The 22,629-nt window shown below is 41.5% G+C and overlaps 1 protein-coding gene across 4 annotated transcripts in view; it reads right to left on the bottom strand.

Annotated features, from left to right (window-relative positions):
* Positions 1-18,218: 18,218 nt before the first annotated feature.
* RNASET2 (ribonuclease T2) overlaps positions 18,219-22,629 on the bottom strand; it is a 29,996-nt gene continuing 25,585 nt past the window's right edge. For all 4 annotated transcript variants that reach the window (XM_041125397.1, XM_030022780.2, XM_030022782.2 and 1 more), the window contains one exon: positions 18,219-21,883. In XM_041125397.1, the coding sequence (XP_040981331.1) occupies positions 21,692-21,883 (192 nt within the window). In that variant the 3' untranslated portion in view covers positions 18,219-21,691. The remainder of the gene's footprint in view (positions 21,884-22,629) is intronic.

The following is a 22,629-nucleotide window of genomic DNA, read 5'->3' as shown; positions in this document are numbered from 1 at the left end:
TTCAAATTAAAATCATGTCTGCTGTGTCTTCTGAAACATGAAATGCTCAACACCAGAGAGGTGGTCAGCTTAATTCTTCACCTTTGCAATGCTCTGGCTTCCCCATCTATATTTAATGAGAAGGTCTAGACTGAATATTAAAATTGATGCTTAGAGTGCAACAATGGTAATTGGGCTCCTTCAATTTAAAGGGTGCAACAGACTGGCATTACCAACCAACCTGGTGCCCCTGCAGAACAGTGATGAAGGCTGCTAGGAGGTGTAGAAAACTAAACACTTTTCACATTAATCCTTGTTAATTATTATTAAGGCTGCAGGTACTTGACACATCCTACATTCATCAGTTCTTAATATTACCAATTAGTTAAATACTGGAAGAATTACCTTGGAAAACAGAAAACCTAGGTCAGATATCTGGAGTAAACCAACCTCCTTCTGTGCAGACATGGCTTAGCTGGTGGCCCCAATAGGGCTAGCTGGCTAGCACAGCAGAAGCCCCGCTGTGCTCCTGCGCTGTGCCATCGGTCTAGTCGAGGTACGACGTTGGGCCCAGCCTCATAGCCTGCGCGCCCTGGGGCTCGCCAGCCAGTGCAGAAGGCTGAAAGCAGCACCACGAGGCACCACACGGCCTCGAGCCGAGGTCCTTCTCGGCTGTACGCTCCACTTGAGGGCCACCTGCACGAAACCAGGTGGTGACTGGTTTCTCCACAAGCCATTTGGGTATCTGCATCCTGCTTGCACTGGTGGGTCTGCACAGCTGGAAAGCCTGAGCTGATTTGCTGCCAGTTTGCCCAACATCCAAAGCTCGTTAGCCTCCTTGCCATGCAAGACATTAACCACTTGCAGAGCCGAGCTGCCAAACACAGGCTAGTCTTGCCTGCTACCTCCTGCACCTAGTAAGAAATTAAGGGACTCTCGTGGCAAAGATGCTGACATTCAGAAGCATTCAGTTAAGTAATCTCTTACACAGCAATCCCCTGTGCAAGCTTCTGGGATATTCCCTCTTAAAGTGGTAATTGCCCATTACACTAAAGACACCGGTTAAACATGTTCAATAAAAATTAGCTGTAGCAAAACCTTTCCTGCTGCACAAGGCTACAGTAAATTTTGTGACTTCGTGTTTTCATCTCACAAGCACAGAAGAGAGTATGTTTTCCCCCAAATACATTGCATGACTCTTCAAGGAGCAGCTCAAAGCAGTAGGGCACCAAGGACACACTCCTACCTCTGCCCAGCTACTATTGCAGCAGCAGCACCTTGGCTGAGCAAAGGGGCTTCTGTTTGCTTGCTGCACGCAGCCGCTTCTGTCAGAGGTAGGAGAGCAGAACACAACAGCTCACGTCAGGCTGGATCAAGGCTTCTCAGCAGCTGCAGCACAGCTTGAACATTTACTGCAGCCAAAATAAGGGGATGGGAAGGGAAAAGAAGGACGGTCACCCTCAATTTGGGGTCAGGAAGACAGATTTTCAGGCAATAGAGCAATTCCGGTGGTGGGGGGAGAAGGTTTGAGCCAGGGGCTCCCTTCACTTACCCTGCCTTCCACACTCACTGCATCCAGAGATACCACCACCCCAAAATACCCTCCTTCCCTCCCCAGGAACCAAGGGAAGCCTCAGGCCTGTCCCCTCGATGCCATAGCAATCGGGCATATTGCAAGGCCCACGGGGCACAAGGGAGAGAGATGGTCGCTCCAACATACCCCCTCCAACTGCTTAAACTCTTCCTTACCGAAAGGAGCACGAAGAGCTTTGCTACCTCAGTCAGAGCATGCAGAAAGGAAGCAAAGATCAATTTTGGGCAGAAACACCAAGATAGTAAGGTAACAAGTCTGCATCTCACCAGTGTGGATGTGGCTGCACCAAAACCAGGGTAGGATCATCTGTCCCACTCCAGCATATGCAGAAGGAATTGAGCCCAATAAATAAATTTAGGTCTTCATTAACCTTCACTGATGGGACAGACTACTCTTACACAGGTCACTGTTTCTGTTATGGTTACATTTAGAAGTACAAGCAAATAGCCAACCTAATTACATAATGAAGTGGTCATTATTTCAGATACAGAACAATATTATTCTGGTGACAGAATGCTCAGGAACTAAATTTTCTATATAGAATTTCAAAATTAAAAAAAATTGACAACTAAAAACTTACATTACAGAAAGAAAATTGAGGAAGTAGCCTAGGAGACATTGTGATAGCAGAGAAGGTAAGATTGCCTAGAAATATATAGAGAAATATCAGGAGGCTGTAAGCAATACTTCTCAAGCATAAATCAACAAGGGTAACATTAATGTGACAGAAGATTACACACTGAGTCATAGAAAGCCACACAGTAATTTACCCAATAACTGTGACACAGACACTTTAGGTGACTGAGGACAAGGGTACCAGTTCACTTTTGGGCACATTTTCACGTAGTTCCTGCTAAAGCAGCACTCTGCTTAAATGCATCAAGATAAAATAGTAACTGCGGATTATAGTGTTCCTAAAAGAAGATCCATTTTTCAATCAACATTAGGGAAAGTAGCAAAGTGTGAAGAAAAAGGACTTTCCAAAATGACCTTTAAATAGAGCATGTTATATTCACTAACTGCCCACTTTCCTTTAAGTATGTCTACTCAGACAAAAGAAACTCATCCAACCTTTAAGACACACAAGCTTTTCAGCAACTGCAACAATATTTGCAGGAACAGTGCAGAAACAAAAAACACCCATTCAAAAGATTTACACAGAGCCCTTCTGGCTTTGGCAGAGTTGCAGAAGCTGCTCCCTTGAGCGGAGGGAAAGGATCAGGATTTGATCAGGACATTGGAGGATTTCATTCCCGATTTACTTGGGAGGCTTGTGCACACTGGTTGGTTTTCACCCCGTAAATCAGGATCTCACCCACTCAGAACAGGATCGAATGCAGCACTGACTGAAGTAATAGTGACATCAGCTTCACAAATTCCTCTTTGAGAGATCTAATCTACAGTCAAGAAACTAATAAAGTCTATTCAACATAAACAGCACCAATCCTCTATCACTACAGAAGCTTTGCAACACCAACTGTCCTCAGTTTCAAAGGGAATTATTACCTCTCAGACAGCACAGGACATTCAAATCAATAAAGACCACAGAAAGTGTTCACACAAAATAAATAGGAAATCAAGAATTTCAAGAATTTCTAAACCAAAACCAAACATGCAATACAATTTCTTCCTCTTCAACCCGTTAGCATTTGTCTTTTTAAAGATGACCTCAGCTTGCAGATGAGAAAGCAAAATAGATTTACTAAACATTGCAGGTGTTATGTATCTGATTCTGGGAAAAAAAACCCCAAACTTAAAACCCCAAATTGAGTGATTTTTTCAGTTTTGAGTTTTAAATACACAGAACAGAAGTAACAGTTTTTGTAGCTTTTTTTTAAATGTGTCACATGCTCTATTTTGATTACTTTTTCCAAATGAATACCACAGTAGCTGCTTATTTTTGCAGACGAGTATATGAAATGACTGAGATACAGCCTTGAATATCTGAGCTCAAGAAATGAAGTCTATTATGGGTGATAACTGAAGGCTTTTTAGATTGCAGCCCAACCTTCATCTATCAACTGTGCAATTCCAGGAAGAATTCCCCCTCATCACCGCAGCTGCTATTAGCAAAGGTGAGAGCAGGGAGAGAGCTGGGGACAGAAAGCCATAGACCAGAGCTACAATCCTGTCATGCTGCGAGAGTGAAGAGAAAGCCAGGTTATGCAGCACAGCTGTACACCACCCCCACATAACTCACATTTCATATTTCTTTTGCAAAAAAGAGAAAAAGGAAAAAACCCTGGCTTGATAGGCAAGTTAAAACCATGTTGCACAAGCGACCCAACCATCTATTGCTTACACTGCCCACTAGCAGAGAGAGACACCACCTGCAACATAGCAACTCTCCAAAATAGACATTCCAGGTCAAGCAATCGCTTCCCACAGCAATAGCACCGTGAGGAGGTGCGTGCCCAAACCAGAACTCCTACCTACCAGCAGGACAAGAACACACGAGGCTGGGACAAGGCTGCCCACGGGTGAGCCAGTCGTGCCGCCCAGCCAGCCTCCCTCCCCACAGCACAACAGCAAGATGACCCAGATAAAAAAAAGCAAGCCTGCCCGCACAGGGCACACACTTTCCATGCCATTCACCGCTTTTTCCAAGATGAACAAGCCAGGCTGGTAGCACATACCTTCCTACCTCCAGGTGCCCTTCTTCCCCGACCTGAGCAGCAATAAGGAAACAGGGCTGCTCTAAGCCACTTCTGCAGCTTCGCAGGTCAAGGCACAGCAGTACAGCAGCTCCAGGAGCCCACGCCGATGGTGCGCTTCAGTACCCACCGTACAGGCAGCGTTACCACCCCAGAGTACTGCCTCCACGCACAGAAGCAGCACAAACTACAGAAAAGACCCGAAGCAGAGAAGCTTTCTGTGCTCCCAGCCTGCACTAATTCGTAGCTCCTCGTTAGGGTGGTGAGGGACACCTGGGTGAGGGCCACCTGGACGAGGGCCACCTGCTCCTGGGCTCCAGGTGAAAAGGAACGTACTGGTGGCGTTAGCACTGGGAGCACTTTCTGGGCTGGAGCTTTTTGGGAATCAAAGTCTCCTGGGAAGGTTGGGGCAGTTGCTTCCCTGTTGTGTCAGCAGCAGTTGACTTCTCCTGGTCCTCCTTGCCGCAGGCTGGACACATGTTCTTTCCCCAGAGCAAGGGCAGAGAGCGTTTGTAGGGGCAGAAACACAGAGTGCAGGCACTCAGGGAGTCTCAAAACTGGCCTGCGGTGGTGGTAGTCAGATGTGCACTTGCTCACTGCTATTTTGATTCAGATGAGTGTTAAATCATAGTAATTTACTGTGGTATTTTGTTGCTAACAATAATTATTGAGAGAAAGAGAGTGTAATAGAATAAATCCCAGCCAGTAAAACAATCTGATGTTCTGAGTTACTGATTTCCTGGGTTTTCTTTTATCATCCATTTGCTATCTTGCTATGTATAAAAGTCTGAAAAGCTCTGGAACAAGCATGGATTAATAAATTTGTTCCAATATTAATCTGTTTTTCCTGACTGTAAATAAAATCAAGCCTGCAGTAGAATTTTATATTTGGCTTATGTTTGATGTCCCTTTATAAATTATGATTTCCACATTTTGCTTCAAGAACCGTTTTATGTCACTAGCTTGCTTTTGTATTTCTCAAAAAAAACCCCAAATCAAAGCACAATTTGTGAAGCGAGGCATGAAAAGCAAAAGCCTGCCAAAGTTACTGTATGAGTACTGATTGATAAAAGCTTACTTGTATTAGAAAAGAAACACAGTTGTTCTGCAAGAATAGCAGAATTTATTATCATAAATGACTTCTAAGGCTACTTCCAAGAAAATTTCAAGGCCTTATGAACAGGAGACCAAATGAGCTTGACTATCAGCTGACCAAAGGCTTAACCAAAAGAGACAAAAATTAGACCAGAGCTGTAGCACTTCCACATCAGTACTCAACCAGAGAATGCAGGGCGGTGGCGACCAGAGGCAAACCAAAGGTCTTAGCTTTGTGCAAATGAGGCATGATTTTCCTTGCAAAGAGCAGAATTCTGCAAGAGCAGTCATGCTTCTAGATTTCAAAACAAAGCTCCCTTGGCCTCATTAGAGCCATTCAAACAGACACACGGGGTATGTTGCAGGCTCTGAGCTGCTGTTACCCACTAGACCTGCAATTTACTTTTCAAGCTTTAGCAGCCTTGTATAAAACCAAGGTCATAGCAGAAGGAATAAAAACAAAAGGTTCAAGGTTAGCTGGGTTGCACAGGCTCTCAGTCAATTCAAATCTGGAACAGTGTGGGAAAAGTTCCTCACAGCGTTTCCATCTATCCTCAATAAGCAGTAAAACAAAATGCAAGGGATAATTCCTCCCCGAACTTCATTTAACATATCCACACTCATGTTCATTCTCTCAAAGGTCTAGTATTTCCCTACTCTAGCTTCATAAGGCCTATTTGGGTCTTCAGGGTTTAATTAACTCCTACACCGAATGATTGCTTTCAGCTGATTTTTTGAGGTTAAAGTTGGGAATTAACCCTAAATGTTCAGCTAACCTGGATCATCCATACGAATGCCACTGGTAAGGACCTTAGGGCCTTTATAAGGCTGAGAGCAGAACTCCACGTTCAATCAACTCTTCTCCGCAGGGACTATCCCCTTGGCCTTCCCCAGCAGCAGGCTGCGCTGCTCCCTTCTGCGTACAGCCTTTGACCGGAGCCTGCTCCTGCTTTCCACCTCTCCAGGCTGCACATATTGAACTGGCATCTTCAAGGACGCCGCATGAACCTGCTCTCACCTTCGTGTTTCCCGGGTGGCTGCCAGGCACGGGCTCTCCGATACCTCCTGCAACAAGTGCGCAATCCCAAGGCCGTGGAGCCTATCGCTGTGAGGTTTTTCAATAAGATGCATTGAGTCTCCTTCCATCCTTCCAACTATAAAGCATTTTTAAGTTTTCTGGAGGCAATTATCCAGTGTTCAGTGTAGGGGAACTGGATTCTAAATTATTTGCATTGCAGAATGACATCCCTTGTAAGATTAAAAAAAAAAAAAAAAAAAGCACAGGAAGACAGAAAAATAATGTTCACGTATAACAAAATAATTACAAAATAATGAGTCTCCAGATTAGTTGACACGGACCTCTTACTGTATCTACAGTGCTTAGTCCGAGCACTTTTTTACCCCATGCCTCATTCTTTTATGTGAAAATGCCTTCTAGGAAGCAAACAAAAAGCGCATTGCAGGATTTGCCTTTTCTTTTCAGCACTGCAGATCTGCTGCTGCCTCTTCGCCCTGGAGACACTTTAACCCACGTTTCCTACTCTCCAGACCCTGGCGAGTGTCCTTAATTGTTATTCTCTGGGTGGAGAAACACCTCAGTCTTGCTGAAAAAGCTGCCTAACTTTCCATAAAACATCTGAAAATTCACCGAGAAGTAGAGAAGAGGCGATTCATGACTGTATTTAGTGTCTCAGACATTCAGCAGATGGATAGGAGTCCTGACACCCAGTCCTGTCAGCAAAGACTTTTGAACTTTAGGACAAGAGGAAATGGCCTCAAGTTGCAGCAGGGGAGGTTTAGACTGGATATTAGGAAAAATTTCTTTACTGAAAGGGTTGTCAGGCATTGGAACAGGCTGCCCAGGGAAGTGGTAGTGTCACCAACCCTGGAGGCATTCAAAAAGTGTGTAGACAAGGCACTTCAGGACATGGTTTAGTGGGCATGGTTGACAGTTGGACTCGATCTTAGACTTTTACAACCTAAACGATTCTATGATTCTATGATCTTGTGCAAAGGGAAACAGCAATACAAACAGCTGATGCAATCCAAACCAGGCTGTTCTGCCAGGTGAGGGACTCACTCACATGAGTGGTAGGAAATGTGGATCCTCTTGTGCAAAAAAGGGAGCTAAAGGAAGGATCCCTATGTCCCAAGTGAGCGTTTAGCCCCTTAACTAAAACAAAGTTTCACCTTGTAGGGGATTTCTTAGTATTTGTGTTGCTTTTTTATGTATCACTTCCTTATATCCATCTTTATAAGGATATTTTTACTTTTTGAAGTCATTGGGATCCTATGCTTCCACTCAGCATTAACTGAAGTATTTTCCCACCCATCTGCATCAGAGGTATCGCTCTGTCTCACACATCCTCAGACTTCCTACCAAAGTTGTCCCAATTTAAGCCTTTGTTTAACTTTCCTAAGTAGTCTTCGGGCAGCAGTATCACACAATATTACTTTATGGTAAAAGTAGGATTAAAGCCTACCTATCTTGGCCTTGAAAATGAGCTTTAAGACCAAGCAAGATCATAGGATTGGAGCATACTGTAACTAGAAGGTTGCAAAATGAGGTTAACTGCACAGAAGGCAAGAAGGAATTTCTGTCAGTTAAAGAGAGACTCTTAAATCTACTGCTCAACGCCAATCAAGTGAAATTGCTATGTTAAGTCACCTTTGCCCAAGCTGAAATCAGTGTCAATGTTCTTAGGTTTTGGGCTGGTTTTACATACACACAACCTTTCCTAGACCTTTCCTAGTAGCATTGAGATACAACAAAGGAAAATGATGCTTAGAGATCCTCAAAAGATTTTAAATGTAATGACTTGCCCGAGGACTGTACAAACAGGACTTGAAACTGAAGGTCAGAAGTTCCTTTATCAGATGATTTAGCATTTTCAGTGTCAGCCAGAAATACAGCAAGGAAAATGCAGTTAGTTTTAATAACTTGCTTGACTTCATATAGACCCTAACATCACTGAAATCTGAAAACTATTTATAATTTTTTTTCCTAACAAGGAAAACAAGTCTATATCTTGCATAGATTCCCTCAAATGCTGCAATATATTAGTATAAATGTTTTTTATCATTACAGAAAAAAATCAGATTTATTAAAAAGTCTTTCTACATTCTAGAAGTTTTAAAAATAGGAACAGATACTCACATATGTGCTGGAAGGACTGTTCTGATGTATGAATCATTACTTCTAGAAATCCATTTAGGTACCCATTCATATTGTCTTAAAGATCTTTTTTGATAATTAAATTTTGGCTTGAAAAAGAAGTCCTACTAACTCAATGAGAAACTCGTGTTCTACTTCCTTCCTGTTGTACCTAATATTCTGTGCCAACCATTGGAAAAGTAGGAAGACCTGTGTCCTTGCTGAGATGCTTCAGGACTTACACTTTTGCCAAGATAATCATTAGTCCTTCTGGGTGACCTCCTGTATATGATGGCCTCATGAAGAACACAAGTGACCTCAGGGGTCACCTGTACAGCCTGGACCATCTGAGCTAGTTTCACTCCTCACATTTAAGAGTGGAGTAAGAGAAGTCAAAGCTCTCTAGTAAACCAGTCTTGTGTAGTGAACAAAGAACTGTAACTTTGCAGCTGAACAGAAATGGTCAAACAAATAACCTTCAAATGTTTTAGTAGGGCATGCACTTCTGTAAAACCAAATCTGGAATTACATTGACAAATACTTCACACTAGCAATTAATATCTGCTACGTATATCACTTCTAGCCCATAAACCCATAGGAGAAGACAATATCAGAGGGACCAGAATTACTCTGCAGATGGCATAAACCCAGCTGTAAAATTACTGGACACATTCTGTTCTGCTGTAATTGCATAGATACAATGGAGAGTGAAATCCAGTCCTTTTCCTTTTTCAAATAAGGGCACAATGAGTTTTTCAGAAATTGATTTTGTCTCATTTCCCCTGAGCTCCTTAAAAAGTATTCCACTTAATGTTGTTGTTGTTTTTTTTTGATTGGTGATGGTTGTTTGGGATCTAGATGGATGGAAATTAGGCAAAGAATGAGAATTAAAAGTTCAATATTACCCACAGCCACTAGAAGTCTGAAACCTACTTTGTGCTGGGTATTCCTATCTTTCTGTCTCTTCTCCCATTTCCTCCTTTATGATTGCTATTTTGACAATTGACCCACAGTTAATTATATGCTAATGTTATTTTGCAGTGGTTTCCACAACAATTCTGCAGTGCTTAATATTTGCATACGTGTTCTGAGGTATCTTGTTCAATAAAGTTGAAACACATGTGCTTATTAAGTATCTCTAATTTATCCTCTGATTTTAACACCATAATGATGGCTGATCTTTGTATTGTATAACATGGAAAAAGTTATATTTGCTGTAGCTACTTTAATAGTGAATATGCATAATTTCAGCTTTTAAATTGCTTGTAAAAAGTAGTTTTATCTTAGAATTTGCTGTTTTCCAAATCTCTAGGTTCCTACCTCACATTTAAAACATAGTGTTTTAAATACTTTCTTTTACTGCTTCTACTAAAAGTATTCTTAAACATGCTTCCACTGCTTAAATGGCTAAAGTAACTGCTGGCTCATATGTTCTAGAAATAATTATACACCTATCATTTCTATAGGTCACCAATAATAAGTCCTGTATGCATCTCTGAACCTTCATTCAGCTCAGTTTATTGGGGTTTGGAAAATGTTATTTTCTCATGTCAGGAGATTCTGACTCAAGTAATTACTGGTACAATTATAAGCAATAATAAAGCCTCACAATAGCCTGTTGAAAGAAAAAAAATATTATCCTTGTTGAGTAGCGTGTGAGAAGGAGGCATATGAGACATAATATTATTTTCGTACATTTTCTTAATCACCTGTCTGTTATCACTGGAGAGGCAAAGGCTTATCTGAATAATTATGATATCTCAGTATCACTAAACCCAGACAAATGTTGTTTATGACATCCTAAATCATTTGCAAAACATTTTTGCAAGTTTTGCTGCAATTTGCCTTGAGACATTACTATGACATGGTTGACTAGAAGTTTCTTACATAAAGAAATTTAAACCTTTTCTGTGACTGTATTATCTTGCAATACAACATGACCAAGTAGCTAAAAGTCACGTAGCAGAAAAAAAAAACCCAGGCAAACAGCTGCCCTGACTTAGACGTATACCTAATTACTAGATCTCTCAGTCAGTCCCCTCCAAACAGTTTTAACAGAGACAATTTTCCTCCTTTGGCTCCTCCTCTGCTTGGTTCCAGCTAGAGAAATCTGTTCCTGATCAAAACATACAAATTCCACATAGATCACCAGTGGAGTCAAGTAACTACTTTAGGTTTGGCCCAGCCTATTCATCGCACTCATGCCTATTTCACAAAACAAGCAAATAGCTATTAAAAAGTTCTTCAGTTCGTTTACTGCTTTCTCTCTGGATCTAATTGACTGGATTAATCCCTGTGCATCTGCTACCTGTTTTCAAACCTCTGACACTCAAAGACCTAGAATCAGAAGTAAAATATCCACCAGGAAGACCAGCACTTTCTGACCTGTCCCTCCCAGTTGCAAAGCACTCTCCTGCCTCACAGCAGCTCTCAAGGTGCAAAATTTATTTCAAAGAAAACCTCAAACCTCTTGCAAGCTCTAGGGCAAATGGTCCACAAATGCATCAGGCTTTGCAACCTCTAGGTAGGATCTCAGTTTTGGAGAGCTCCCAAATAAGCCAAGAGTTTATTCTGCTTGCTAGAAGGAAAGCTTTTCAATCCTGAATAACCCAAATTGAGCAGAATGGAAATTTGCAGCAGTGTCTCCCACAGGGCAGCACCTTTTGTGAAGTTTAGGGAAGTTTTCTGAAGGGCCAGGGTTCTTAGTTGGTGGGTACTTCATAGAAACACGGTCTTTATGACGACTGACAGCACAGCTTTCCACCAGCTCCAGTTTACAAGGTTTTCAAGGACAGCGAACATTCACCTCCACGTGGGCAATGGACATTGTCTGGGGGAAATGGAAGTCTTCTCAGAAGTGTTTCAAAATGCATGCTGACTTGTCTTAACGTTATAAATCAGTACATTCTGAACTCAGATATGTAGCACTTTATTTTCAGACTCCATTTCTCCTGCAGTCATTTTATTTGTAAATGAGCACCTGTAGGAACAAAACATTATTATTTATAACTTGGCTCTCTGCCACAAAAACCAGCCTTCTGCCAAATCCCTTACAATACTATGCAACAAAACAGAGCAGCTAATGCTGCAAATCTAATTTTACCTAATACATGCAGCACTAAATTAGGTTCTGGTCATGGATGGTTTTACTCCTCTGCATAAGCTGCATCAAGTCACTTGGTCCTTTGGTTTCTTCCCCTCTTCTGTACAAACCGGAATAAGAAGGCTAATGTAAACAGGGCAGAAGTTCAGATTAGAACTACAAGTAGTCCCAGAATTTCAGAACTGAGCAGTCTGAAATGCTGATGCTTTGGTCCAGCTACAGAATAAAGCACAGCTCTGCATTGTGATATTCTTGGAACTGCAAATATCTTGGCTGCATTAGGAATGCTTTCTGGTGGTTGCTGAAGTCTATGAAAGGCTCACTGGGAAATAAAATTCTGACTTGCAGAAAATGGTTGGCTTGGGAAGTTGTTCTTCCAGGAGAGAAAAGAAAATGTAGCCAATGACCACAGTGTCTCACAACTGAGATTCAGAAACATTCTGGGTGCATCCTGGAACAAATCGGCTGTTTCTCCAACCTGGTCACGGTTGGCATGTCAGCTGCTTTGATGGTCTCCTCTTCTGACCAAATTCCACTTTTTACCTGACAAACTGGAAGAGGTTTCTCAAAACTGAAATGTTTCCCCCCCAAAATCACAACTAGTAGAATCTGGAACTGCTTATTGTCTCATATAAATGACACCAACTGTACAATTTTGTCTATTTTATAAACTACCCTGAAATGCTTCTGAAGCAGGTCACATGGTAGTTAATTCCAGTAAATATAAGTCCAGGATAAAATTTGGTAATAAACTGTCTGGCGCAGTCAGGCTGCATCAAGGCATGCTGACTATCACAGAGTCTATCTAATTCTCTGTGTGGAATAAAGAAAATGAAGACAAAACTGCTCCCTTCTTCCTAGGAAACGTAACTACTTTTCTAAGGCAAAACTACTTAATTAACATGCTTTTCTCTGCAAACCTTGCTGCTCTGTTACTTGAATACAAATGCCAGCTGTCTTGAAATACCAATGTCTCTTAACGAAACTGAAGCTGACGGTGACATTTTGGGGAATGCTCATGTAAATTTTATCTTCACAAAGACCGAGTACAAAACGCAGCCTCTCAGTTTAAATACAAATAATACCAAATAACCTAGAAGAGAAACATGCTGTTACTGAAAGCAGGGAGCTAAAACAGGAGCTTTACTGTTAAGTCATTTGTGATACAAAGGTTGTTGATTAGCAGAGTCTGACTGTCATTTGTTCAACTGATAATAAAACTTTATCTTAAAGCAATAGGAGCCCCTAGTGCTACGGCTGGAGCCAATAGCATTCGGCTGCTGTGCTGTAAAAAATTTCAGGGAAAAAAAATGTTGAGCAAATTTTTGAAAAGCAGCCTCAGCCTGGTTTTCTTTCTCTAAATCTAATCATGATGGTACTTAATATTTCACTCTGAAATCCTTGGCTAAATGGAAACCATTTTATTCCACTTCCCCTGCTACAATGTATTAGTATTACCCCAATATTGGTAATTGGCTTTTGGCAGCCTTATTACAGCTTAGGCAGTCTCATAAAAAAGATAAATATAGTACAAAACTTACAGAGATAGGTGGAATTGAAATAATTAAAAATTGCAATCATAAAAAATTGAATCCGTGTGTATTTAACTAAGTGTACTTTGTATGACTTGTGTCACTGAGCTCTAACTACTGGAAAATTCCCAACATTTTCCAAGTTAAGAAAACATGACGAACTAAGCATATCAAATATTACTTTTTCTTGCTGTTTATTTTTTTCTTTTTTCTGGCCAGTGTACTGGAAGTCACTGGCTGCTGAATCAGTTCCTATTGCATTATCTAAAGTAAAGCTTTCTCTCGTCCTAGTCATCACAAAGGCAAAACCTTGAAATAGATTGCTAAGAAATTGCCAGTATATGACGTATTTGTCGCACTACCTAATTTCACAATGACCTATGATGACATAGTGCAGTTGGATTACTATAAAACATTAGGATTGGAAAAAGATCTCATTAGAAGTTCTTTATAAAGAAGGCAGTACTTTTACAGAATAACAAAGCAGCAGCTTTTTCTTTCAAAATAGCTAGTCAAATATTCTTTTAGGAAACTGTGATAAATACCTGCAATTTAAGCTCATGTAATTCCTCCCTGATTGACTGTAATAAGTCTCCATTTGTCTTGTAAACTGAATACTTAATCACTGTGTTCAAAATGACATTAGGTTATTACAGTTTTCAGTATGTCTAAAACGAAAAGTTATTAACTGGCTGATTTGCAAGCCTGAAGGGACTTCAGAATCTGTGTAAAGTAATCCATCATTTATATTTCAGGATTATGGAATTGGCTCCATCTGGCTTTCTGTGGCTTATAAAACAAGCTGCCAGTAACTAAAATTTCCACCACTGACCACTGGTGGCTTCCAGGAGAATTCAGCTGGAGAAGGTGAAACGCGCAGAAACGCTGCTTATCAAATTTTGAGAGATGGATGCAAAAAAAGCCCGTGTGCTTCTTGTGAGATTTGGGGGAATTTAGGCACGCAAATCATAAAACCTGATCTTGGGAAACTCTGGCTCACCTGGCACTTAGTCCTGCGAGGTCCTTACTCTCACCATTTTATTCTGATGTTCTGCAAGCACTTGGAGAAGTGCTGCTGAGGACGGCCCATCTGGGTGAGGAGGAGGAGTTCAGCACCCAATGCACTCCTGCCTGGCCAGGTTATTCCTTCACCTACCAGTCCTTGGGGTGGCTTCCTAAGAGGCCATGTCACTTACACCAGCAGCACAAAGTTCGTTGCAAAAGACAACAGCCATTGTGTTTAACACGTAGATGAAAGTGCCGGTGCTGTTTGTTTGTAGGACCCACCGGCAAGCGAAGCAGCGGTCCCAGCTGCAGGAGAGGAGGTCCCTTGTATCCCTTGTATTCTCCCCTTGGCAGGGTAAAACAGGGACAAAGGCTCCTTTTTCCCCATTGAGCATCCAAACCACCAGACTGGGGGCTGTTTTGCACAGGGCCTCCTCCAAGTACCTCCTTGTGAAGCTGTGAAGAAAACCATCTGCAACTGCCTGAAGCAGGGAGAAGCCCCGGATTCTCACCTGTGCTACAAAACCTGCTTGTGCATTTTCTCCAGACGCCGTTTGTAGCAGGAGAAACCTCTCCAGGGTGACTGGAGGAGTGTCACTGTGCCATATGACTCAGCGGTGCGTATTTACACTAACCAGTGCTATCTGGGCTCCTGCCGGGAATGCCATACCAGGTTTATCCCAAAAAGCTTAGGGAGGGCTGCCCCAGAGCAACAGGACATGGTCCCTTGCCACCCTGGGAAGGAGACCGATTTAAGACTCGGTCCAACTATTGCATTAGTCATCCCTCTGCAGCGCCACATAGTTCCTACCATGTAAGCACAAGGAGCTCAGCTCCTTAAACCAGGGTTTTGATTCCACTGTAGGGACCAGATATTCTAATTGTCTCCAAAAGCCATGATATTTTTAAGCATTTAGACTTTAATTACTTGACATGGGCTAGGGAGGATGAAATGCCCCTCTGCAGACAGCAAGTGTGTGGAAGCCTTACTTAATTTGTGTATGACTTAAAATTGTCATCAGATTTCAAGTGGAATTTCACTCACAGGGGCATAGTGGCAGAGCTAAGTAAGAAAACATACTCCGATATCCCTGTTCTCCCATCTGCCCAGACAGACCAGGCTATTCATGCCATGCTTCTGTTTAAGTAATTATGGAGGCCCAAGACTGTTAACTGATTTAATGATATCCAGTTTTGCCATCTTTTTTAATTAATTTTTTGAGACATTGTTCTTGGTCAGGTGTAAGTGTGGCAGCAAGCCTGTTAATCAGCCAGGCATGCTAAAAAACAGGTGCCAAAGGGATAACAAATAAAGGATTAAAAGTTATCCATCAATATGCCTACCTTCCCCGAGACTTGCAGTCAGAATCTCTCAAAACAATAGAGGAGGGGAAAATGAGGGGAAAAAAAAAAGGTATTTATTTTGAGTGTATTTTGTCCATGAGATTTAAGAGATCTTCCCTGCTACAATATCTGTGCCTTCATAAATGGTTTGGTTACTCTGCGAGATCAAAGAGTGTCATCCGTTCATCCCTCAAGTCACTGAGGATAATGAAAGGAATTGAAGAGAAAACATGAAGCATTGGAAATAGGAGGGTAGTTTGTGTCTCAGAGCTATTTTGTTACAGTGATCATCCTGCAGTACACTTCAGAAATGACAAGCTGCTCATTGAATCCCACCGAAACTATGAGACTGAAACGTCTTAAGATATCCAGGGGCTAGAGGATAAATAAGGCAGGGCCAGCTGTTATGTATAAAATGACTGCCTCAGCAGAATACCGGCATTGTAAGCCCCAAACATCTGAGCGCCCCGGAGACAAGAAAGTGGTTCCCACTTCATGCATCAGTCAACCAGCCTCCTGGCTAATTAATCCTTGACAAATGCATGCCCCAGGCATTTGGCAAATACCTGCAAAACAGGGTTTATGAGGAGGAACAGTCCCTGCATAATATTCTTTTGAACACAAACCTGCAACCACCGGCACTGGGAACTGATAGCACACGTCATCTGGACACGTGTAGCCTTCAAAATCATAACAACCTATGAAATCTCGGTAATGGAGATGATCTGTGGAAAGCTGATGGGCTAAAATGACAGCACTCAGGTGACGTGACAGCTCTTCCAGCCTCTGCTGCAAGTATGCACAGCTTCTCAACCCTCAGCTGAGCACTTTGGAAAGAGAGAAGCCTCTCTCCAAAGCTGACAGCAGCAAGTTTTACTCAACAATACCAAGCAGAAGTAAGTCATCTAAGGGCGGGTACCTGCTGGGATGCATCCCACTTGTTCATAGAGACTGTAATTATTACAGGGTAACTGCTGTGCTTTTAGTTCTTGCTGATTTTGTTTTGGCTCGTCTTCTCTGATTTACATGCAGAGCACACATCTGTAACGCAAACAATTGTGTGAGTTATAGGAAAATCTTAAGTGAACAGCCTGTTTTCTGGTAAGTGAGGCTGTACTCAGAAAAGTATTTCTTAGACAACACCATGGTATTCTTCAGCTTGCTTAACAATTTTCTATCACTTGCTTAAGAATTTTCTTATCAAATATGGTCATTTTTGCTTCTTTTTAATAAAAGGTTACTGAAACATCAGTCCTCCAAACTGAGCATTGTGTCTGAATGTCACCACTGTGATTTTCATGCTGACTATATTAATAGGATTCATACCACCAATCTGTAGGCACAGCTGGCCTTGGCTGCTCTTGAGGTCTATCTAATCCTCGCTCAATCTGTGACACTCCAGTGTACTTTGGGGTAAGGAATAATGAAGACCACAGTACACAAACATAAAATAATCTGCCCATCTCCCACATCAGGTCTCACTTAGCCTGTATACTAAAGCTCTTATCCTCCAAAGCACAAGAAATTGAAATCCCTTCTAAAATGAATTCTTTATATCAACCCTGGATGATCTACAGCAACTTTGTGGAGCAGGGAATACTTACACACAGGAAGGGAAGGCATGCACTGAGCCTTGTGAAGAAAGCTGCCTGAGCAGCGAGACAGTCTGAATTTAAAATAAATACAACATTCCTCATCATCCATTGCTCCGTTCCTGGGAAAGCAACTTGCAAAGTCCTGACGTTTTCCCTCTGCATCATCAGGACCATCATCAGGCAGCAATAACATTGTTAGCAGCGCCGTTAACCTTCTACGGCCTTGGCTTAATGGTGCTCGGAGCCAGATCCAAACAGAGCACGGCCACAGCTGCCTGAAGCACAACCACACCACAACTGAGGTGCTCAAATTCAAGAACCCATCCCTGTGAAAACCCTCCTTCCCCACTGTAAAAGCCAGCACCTGCTGCTTTGCTGCTGTAGGTACTGAGGCTGTCCGCGTTTGTGGGACTCGACGTGCAGTGTATTGACCTCTCGCGTGGGCACTGCAGTCCTGCTGCCGCTTTTTTCCTTCTGCTGGGCAGCAGCCGGGGCCAGCAGCACAGCCCAGTGCTCGCCAGCCACTGAGGGTGCAGAGAGGGGACGTGATAGAGGCCTGTGCCACCTCCATCTCAGCCTGCAGAGGTAGCTTTGCCTATCAGCTGGGCAATGGCAACCGGTCGCTGCCCCCACTAAGAACAGGACCACTTGGGAGAAGTCCCCTCTGCTTCTCCCATCTCCTGTTCCTGTTGGCACTGGCTGATCAGCTGGCTGCTAGTAGGGACAGTCAGATGTGCCCTTAAGCACGATATACGTGCGCATGGGTAGCTACCTAAAGAAACTTGAGTAGAAGCTGATTTTTCCAATCTCGTATTTCCCCCCCACCATAAACTTGGCTGAAGCTGGGCTCCTGTACAGCTGAGAAAGGCTCAGTGCAGGCCAGGAAGAGAGCAAGAGAACAAGAGAGGAAAGAACCTGCCCATGGTCTAGGAAGATGGGCTGTCCTTGGAAAGGGGACAGGCAGCCCATGCTCTAACCTACACGCCATTTTGCATGAGGCAGCACATGGACAAAGAGTATAAACAAGCTAAGTCCCTTTGTGGAGTTGACTACTGTTTTAAAGCACCAAGACTGCACAAACAACCCCCCCTACTGGGATTTAGTTAATTTATTTAATGATGCAGAAAGAATATAACCCCATCTTCCCCAGGCTGTGATGAATCTTCAGGCTGATAGATTTTATTTTGCTTAAGGAAGTGAGTGACATTTTTCAGAACTGAAGCAATTTTTAAGGCTCCCGATATACCTTTGTTTACCTCTTGTATTTAAATTGCATTAATCCAACTCTTGAAATTATATACATTCTGATGGAAAGCAATTGCCAAGGCTGGTAACTGGCTATGAGCCATTGCTAGAGAGAACATAAAGGGCTGGACATGGTCTTTGGTCTGAACCAGTGCTACCATTCATACAACTGCTCCCCTGGTTGCCCACATCCAGACATAGGCCTTAAAGCATCCCTTAAATGTATCACTTAAAACTTTATAGTGTCTTGGCACTTCTCTGCATAAAAATCAGTCAGTAGCTCTTAAAAGACATTTGTATCTTCCTAGAAGTTAGGCAGGTGGGATTGTCAAAAACCAAGCAATGGTGGTCATATATAATGTTTTATTGCTACTACTGATTTTAATTTGCTATCATTAATTTATATTTAATGTGTAATACTGTTGGCAAAATAAAAAGAATGTAGGTGTGGTTGTTAAGGCAAGTGCAGTACCTCAGGTAAGTCCCTTTAAACAGGACTTCAGAGCCCGTGAGGTTATTTTTAGCCAACCTTGACATAGCATTCATCAGTCGTTTTTTACTCAGTTGCAGATTGTTGTTTAGCATGCTGCTAGCTTTTCTATCTCCCTTCCTTCCTCTCTCTTTCTCATTTCAGATTATGTTAGTTTCTCCTCAAACTTTTGAAACTTATCAGCTCCCTCACATGTCTTGCATTTGAAAATGAGGCTGAAAAACACATGGAAGCCATACTACCTACTCTACTGCAGAAGCTGGTCATTTCTGACTCTTGTCTGTATCCACTGACTCTATTTGGCAAAAGTCAGCTTTACCTTTGAGCCTCACGCTGTGAAAGCTGTGTCTGTGTCACTTCCTTGCAAAGTATGTATTTGCATTTGTTGGCTTTGCTTAAATTAATGCATTACACTTGAACTGCAGAGAAGTCATACTGTGTATTTTGTCTCCCAAAGCATTATTTGGCATTATAAAAGAAAATCCAATTTATACTGCAATTAAAAAAGAAAAAAAAATCAGGCTATTGATTTCAGCTTCCATTAAGCATATGTCTGTGCAAGAACCAATGCTACCACTGCTTTCAAGTTTGAGCTTTTCTTCTAACTGTGAAGAGGACCAAGGAATTAAAACAACTGCAGAAAAACAGGAAAACCCAACAATCACTCCTTTGGCAGTACAGCATGTTGCTGTACATTTCATGGATTTTTTTATACTGCACCTGCTCATCCAAGGCGGCAATATTTATAGTGAGATTTTGAGAAGTCTATTGTTCTAATTAAGGACTGTGCTCATAACCGAACTGGTGACTGAAAAGCACTGAGCAAGATGTTTGTGAGATGGTCTGACAGTAGTTACCAACCTCTGTTTCCACTTCCCTCACTGCTGCACTCCAAGAACTTTGAAAGGAAAAGAAGAGGGGACTTCACCAGAGGACAAAAAAATCCAAACCATTAAAAAAATAGCACAATTTTGAGGAAAAGGAGAGTCTGGCTTCTTTAAAACCAAAACACCTTATAATGTGAATTGTAAATTAATGTTAAGTTTAAGTTGTTTGCTCTCTATGTAGTCCACCCAAAACCTATGCACCATCTAAGTACTGTTTGAAAGAGCTGGAGAGAAAGTTTAAAAACGTACATGAGCCCTGGGCTGCTGCTTTGCAGAGAACAGCATTTTTCCCAACAAGTATTTGTTTTCTTTAGGCTAAGATAATTTTTGTAATTAGAAGGAAAAAAAATGTTAGTGATCTCAAAAAGATTCCACAAAAAATAAGTACATTCTAGTCTTTTCAAGCACTTTAGTTCAGTCTCCCTACTTTTTCTTGCTCAGAAGAAGATGGCAGAAATAGGGGAATGAAGAATTGTGATTCTTCTGGTCATGCTTAACACGCCATGGCTACTATAAAAACACTAGGTCTGATTAGCATTAGTATAATAATATAGTATTAGTATACATTAGTATATTCCCCCTCTTGGGAAGGAAGAAAAATTCTGGAAGAGAAGCTCTTGCTCTATTGAAATACAAATATAACAGAATGCAGATCATACTCATTTCTCAGCTGTTAAATAAATGTCTGAGTTTCTAAAGAAAGTGCTAAAAAACTGACAGCATTCTGGAATGGCAAGGTAACAGAGCCTTAAATGAAAGAAAGGTGGTAGAGAAACAGGGACAGTAAAAATGAAAGTAAATGTGAATGGTTTCTGAACCCCCAAAGACATAACAAATTTGTTCCTAATACCCCATTTCATGTTTTCACAGTAATATTCTTCTAACAGATGGCTCCTTGAGCCATAATTGTCTGTCTTTGAAAGACAATTTGAGACACTTACATCAACACAGCACTGTGTAGAGGATGTCATCCAAATCTGGTCCCCTTTGGAAACATCCAACTTTGTGGCATGTTATTAATTATTATGGGATAGAGATGCACTATTGCTAACATTTGTACTTTTCACTGAAAATCCTGTAGTATTTACTGTTTTACCTACAAAAAGCTGTTTCTTGGAACAAAGTGATTATGTGACTATCTAATTTTTAAATAAAAGTGCAGGCACTCACACCTGTCTGGTAATGTTAAATGTTCAAATACAATGAAAAATTAGTAACAACATATTTCTAGGGACTAACATTTTCCTATACTAGCAAGTATGTTCTAAGACTGGCTGTTCTTCAAGACTGTATGGAGCTACTGTAGCAAAATCAATCAAAGAATAGGTAAGGCTACAAATACAGTCTTCCTGGGGTCCTTTAGGCTGAAGTACCAAAACCTGGTGAACATTATTTCATTCACTAAGAAGTTATGCAAAAGTTGTCATCTTTGGTCCGCCGTGATCTGAGTGAGGAAAGGTTTAATGCCTCAGAGGACTCTGTTCAGCACTTCTGGAGAGCAAACTTATACAAGGCAGTGGGTATTATGTCTGGGAAAAGACCTTTAGACAGGTCTCTAAGTTCTTTTTGTTTACGATATTTTCTTCTCAAGAAATCGTCATCTCATCTCAGAGAGACAAGCATTCTTTCAAAACAAACAATGACTTAATTTCCCTGACTCACTGGCAAAACCCAAAAGTGGCTGAAGTGGCAGACTGAACTGCAGGTGAAACTAAGAAGTCACAGTTCTCTTTTGAATATTGATTCAAACCATAAGCAAGCCAAAAAGTCCAGGCAAAGCTGTAAATCAGATTCTGATCCCATCAATATCAGAGCCACAATTCAATACTTCAGCCTGTGTAACTGGTATTACAATATAGACAATTCTCCTTTAATGGCAAAAGAAGCAAGTTTTCCAGCAGAAATCTTCACAGCATGACAGGGCTTTTGCTAAGTCAAGACTGCTTTCCAAGGAATAGTGTTTAAGGGTTTGGTTTTTGTTGCTGTTTAAAAAGTTTTTTGAACTCTTATGGCTTCATTTGTGATCTTGGACCTGTGAAGGATAATAGGTTGGGAGAGTATCACTGCAGACAGACAACTCCTCAGTTCCAAGCTTCAAGTCAGCCTGCATTGGGTTGGATTCACCCTTCAGCGCCGTGCAGTTTCTCAGCTGCAGTTCTTTGGTGAAGCAGAATTCAATCTGACCAATTGTTTGTGCTTTTTCACCCTAGAAACATGAGGGATGAGATCAGCTTGATGGGGAGAAGAAAATAAATCAATTTCTCATATATATTGCCTTATCTATAGAATACAGTAGTGCTTATTTGTACATTTGCCACTTGAAAAATGTGAAGGAGACAGGTACCAGAGGCATCCACTCTGAACAGCTTATAGTACGTACTTGTCTTTAAGGAGCAAGCAGTCAAGGAAACGTGTTCCAACAACATAATTCAGTAACAATACAGGGAATCTGCCTAACTAGTAAGTCTCATTATGAAATGCTGTGACACAGATTATCTTAGCATTTACCAAATCTGCACAGTACACAGAAGCTGTTCACCTTAATGATGAGCTCTGGCTGAACTCTGTGAATATTGAAGGGTATGTCTGACCTGAAAGCCACCTTTCACCAACTCTTTTGTAGCAGGATGGAAACTGAGGCAAAGAAAATTCTCCAAAAAGGAGAAAAGAATCTTGGTTTTATAATAGCTTTTACTGAAAAGAATACAAAAGCAAGCTGTCAAAAGTAGCAGAAGTGTCATTTTTGGACTACAGGACAGCCTAGGAAGAAAAATATTGGACGTTTATTCAGGCAGGCAGGCAGGCATGGAAGCCTTTCATGTGAGGAAGAAGATTATACAAAAATCCCCCAAAATGCTCAGGTGTGACATATTGCATGTGGAAAAAAATTGGTTTTGAAACCACTAAGCAGGACAAGAATATATGTACAAGACAAAAGTAACTGTGGTAGGG

Source organism: Aquila chrysaetos, chromosome 8 (assembly GCF_900496995.4).
Source record: "Aquila chrysaetos chrysaetos chromosome 8, bAquChr1.4, whole genome shotgun sequence".
Lineage (NCBI taxonomy): Eukaryota > Metazoa > Chordata > Aves > Accipitriformes > Accipitridae > Aquila > Aquila chrysaetos.
This window is presented reverse-complemented; position numbering and strand designations above follow the sequence as displayed.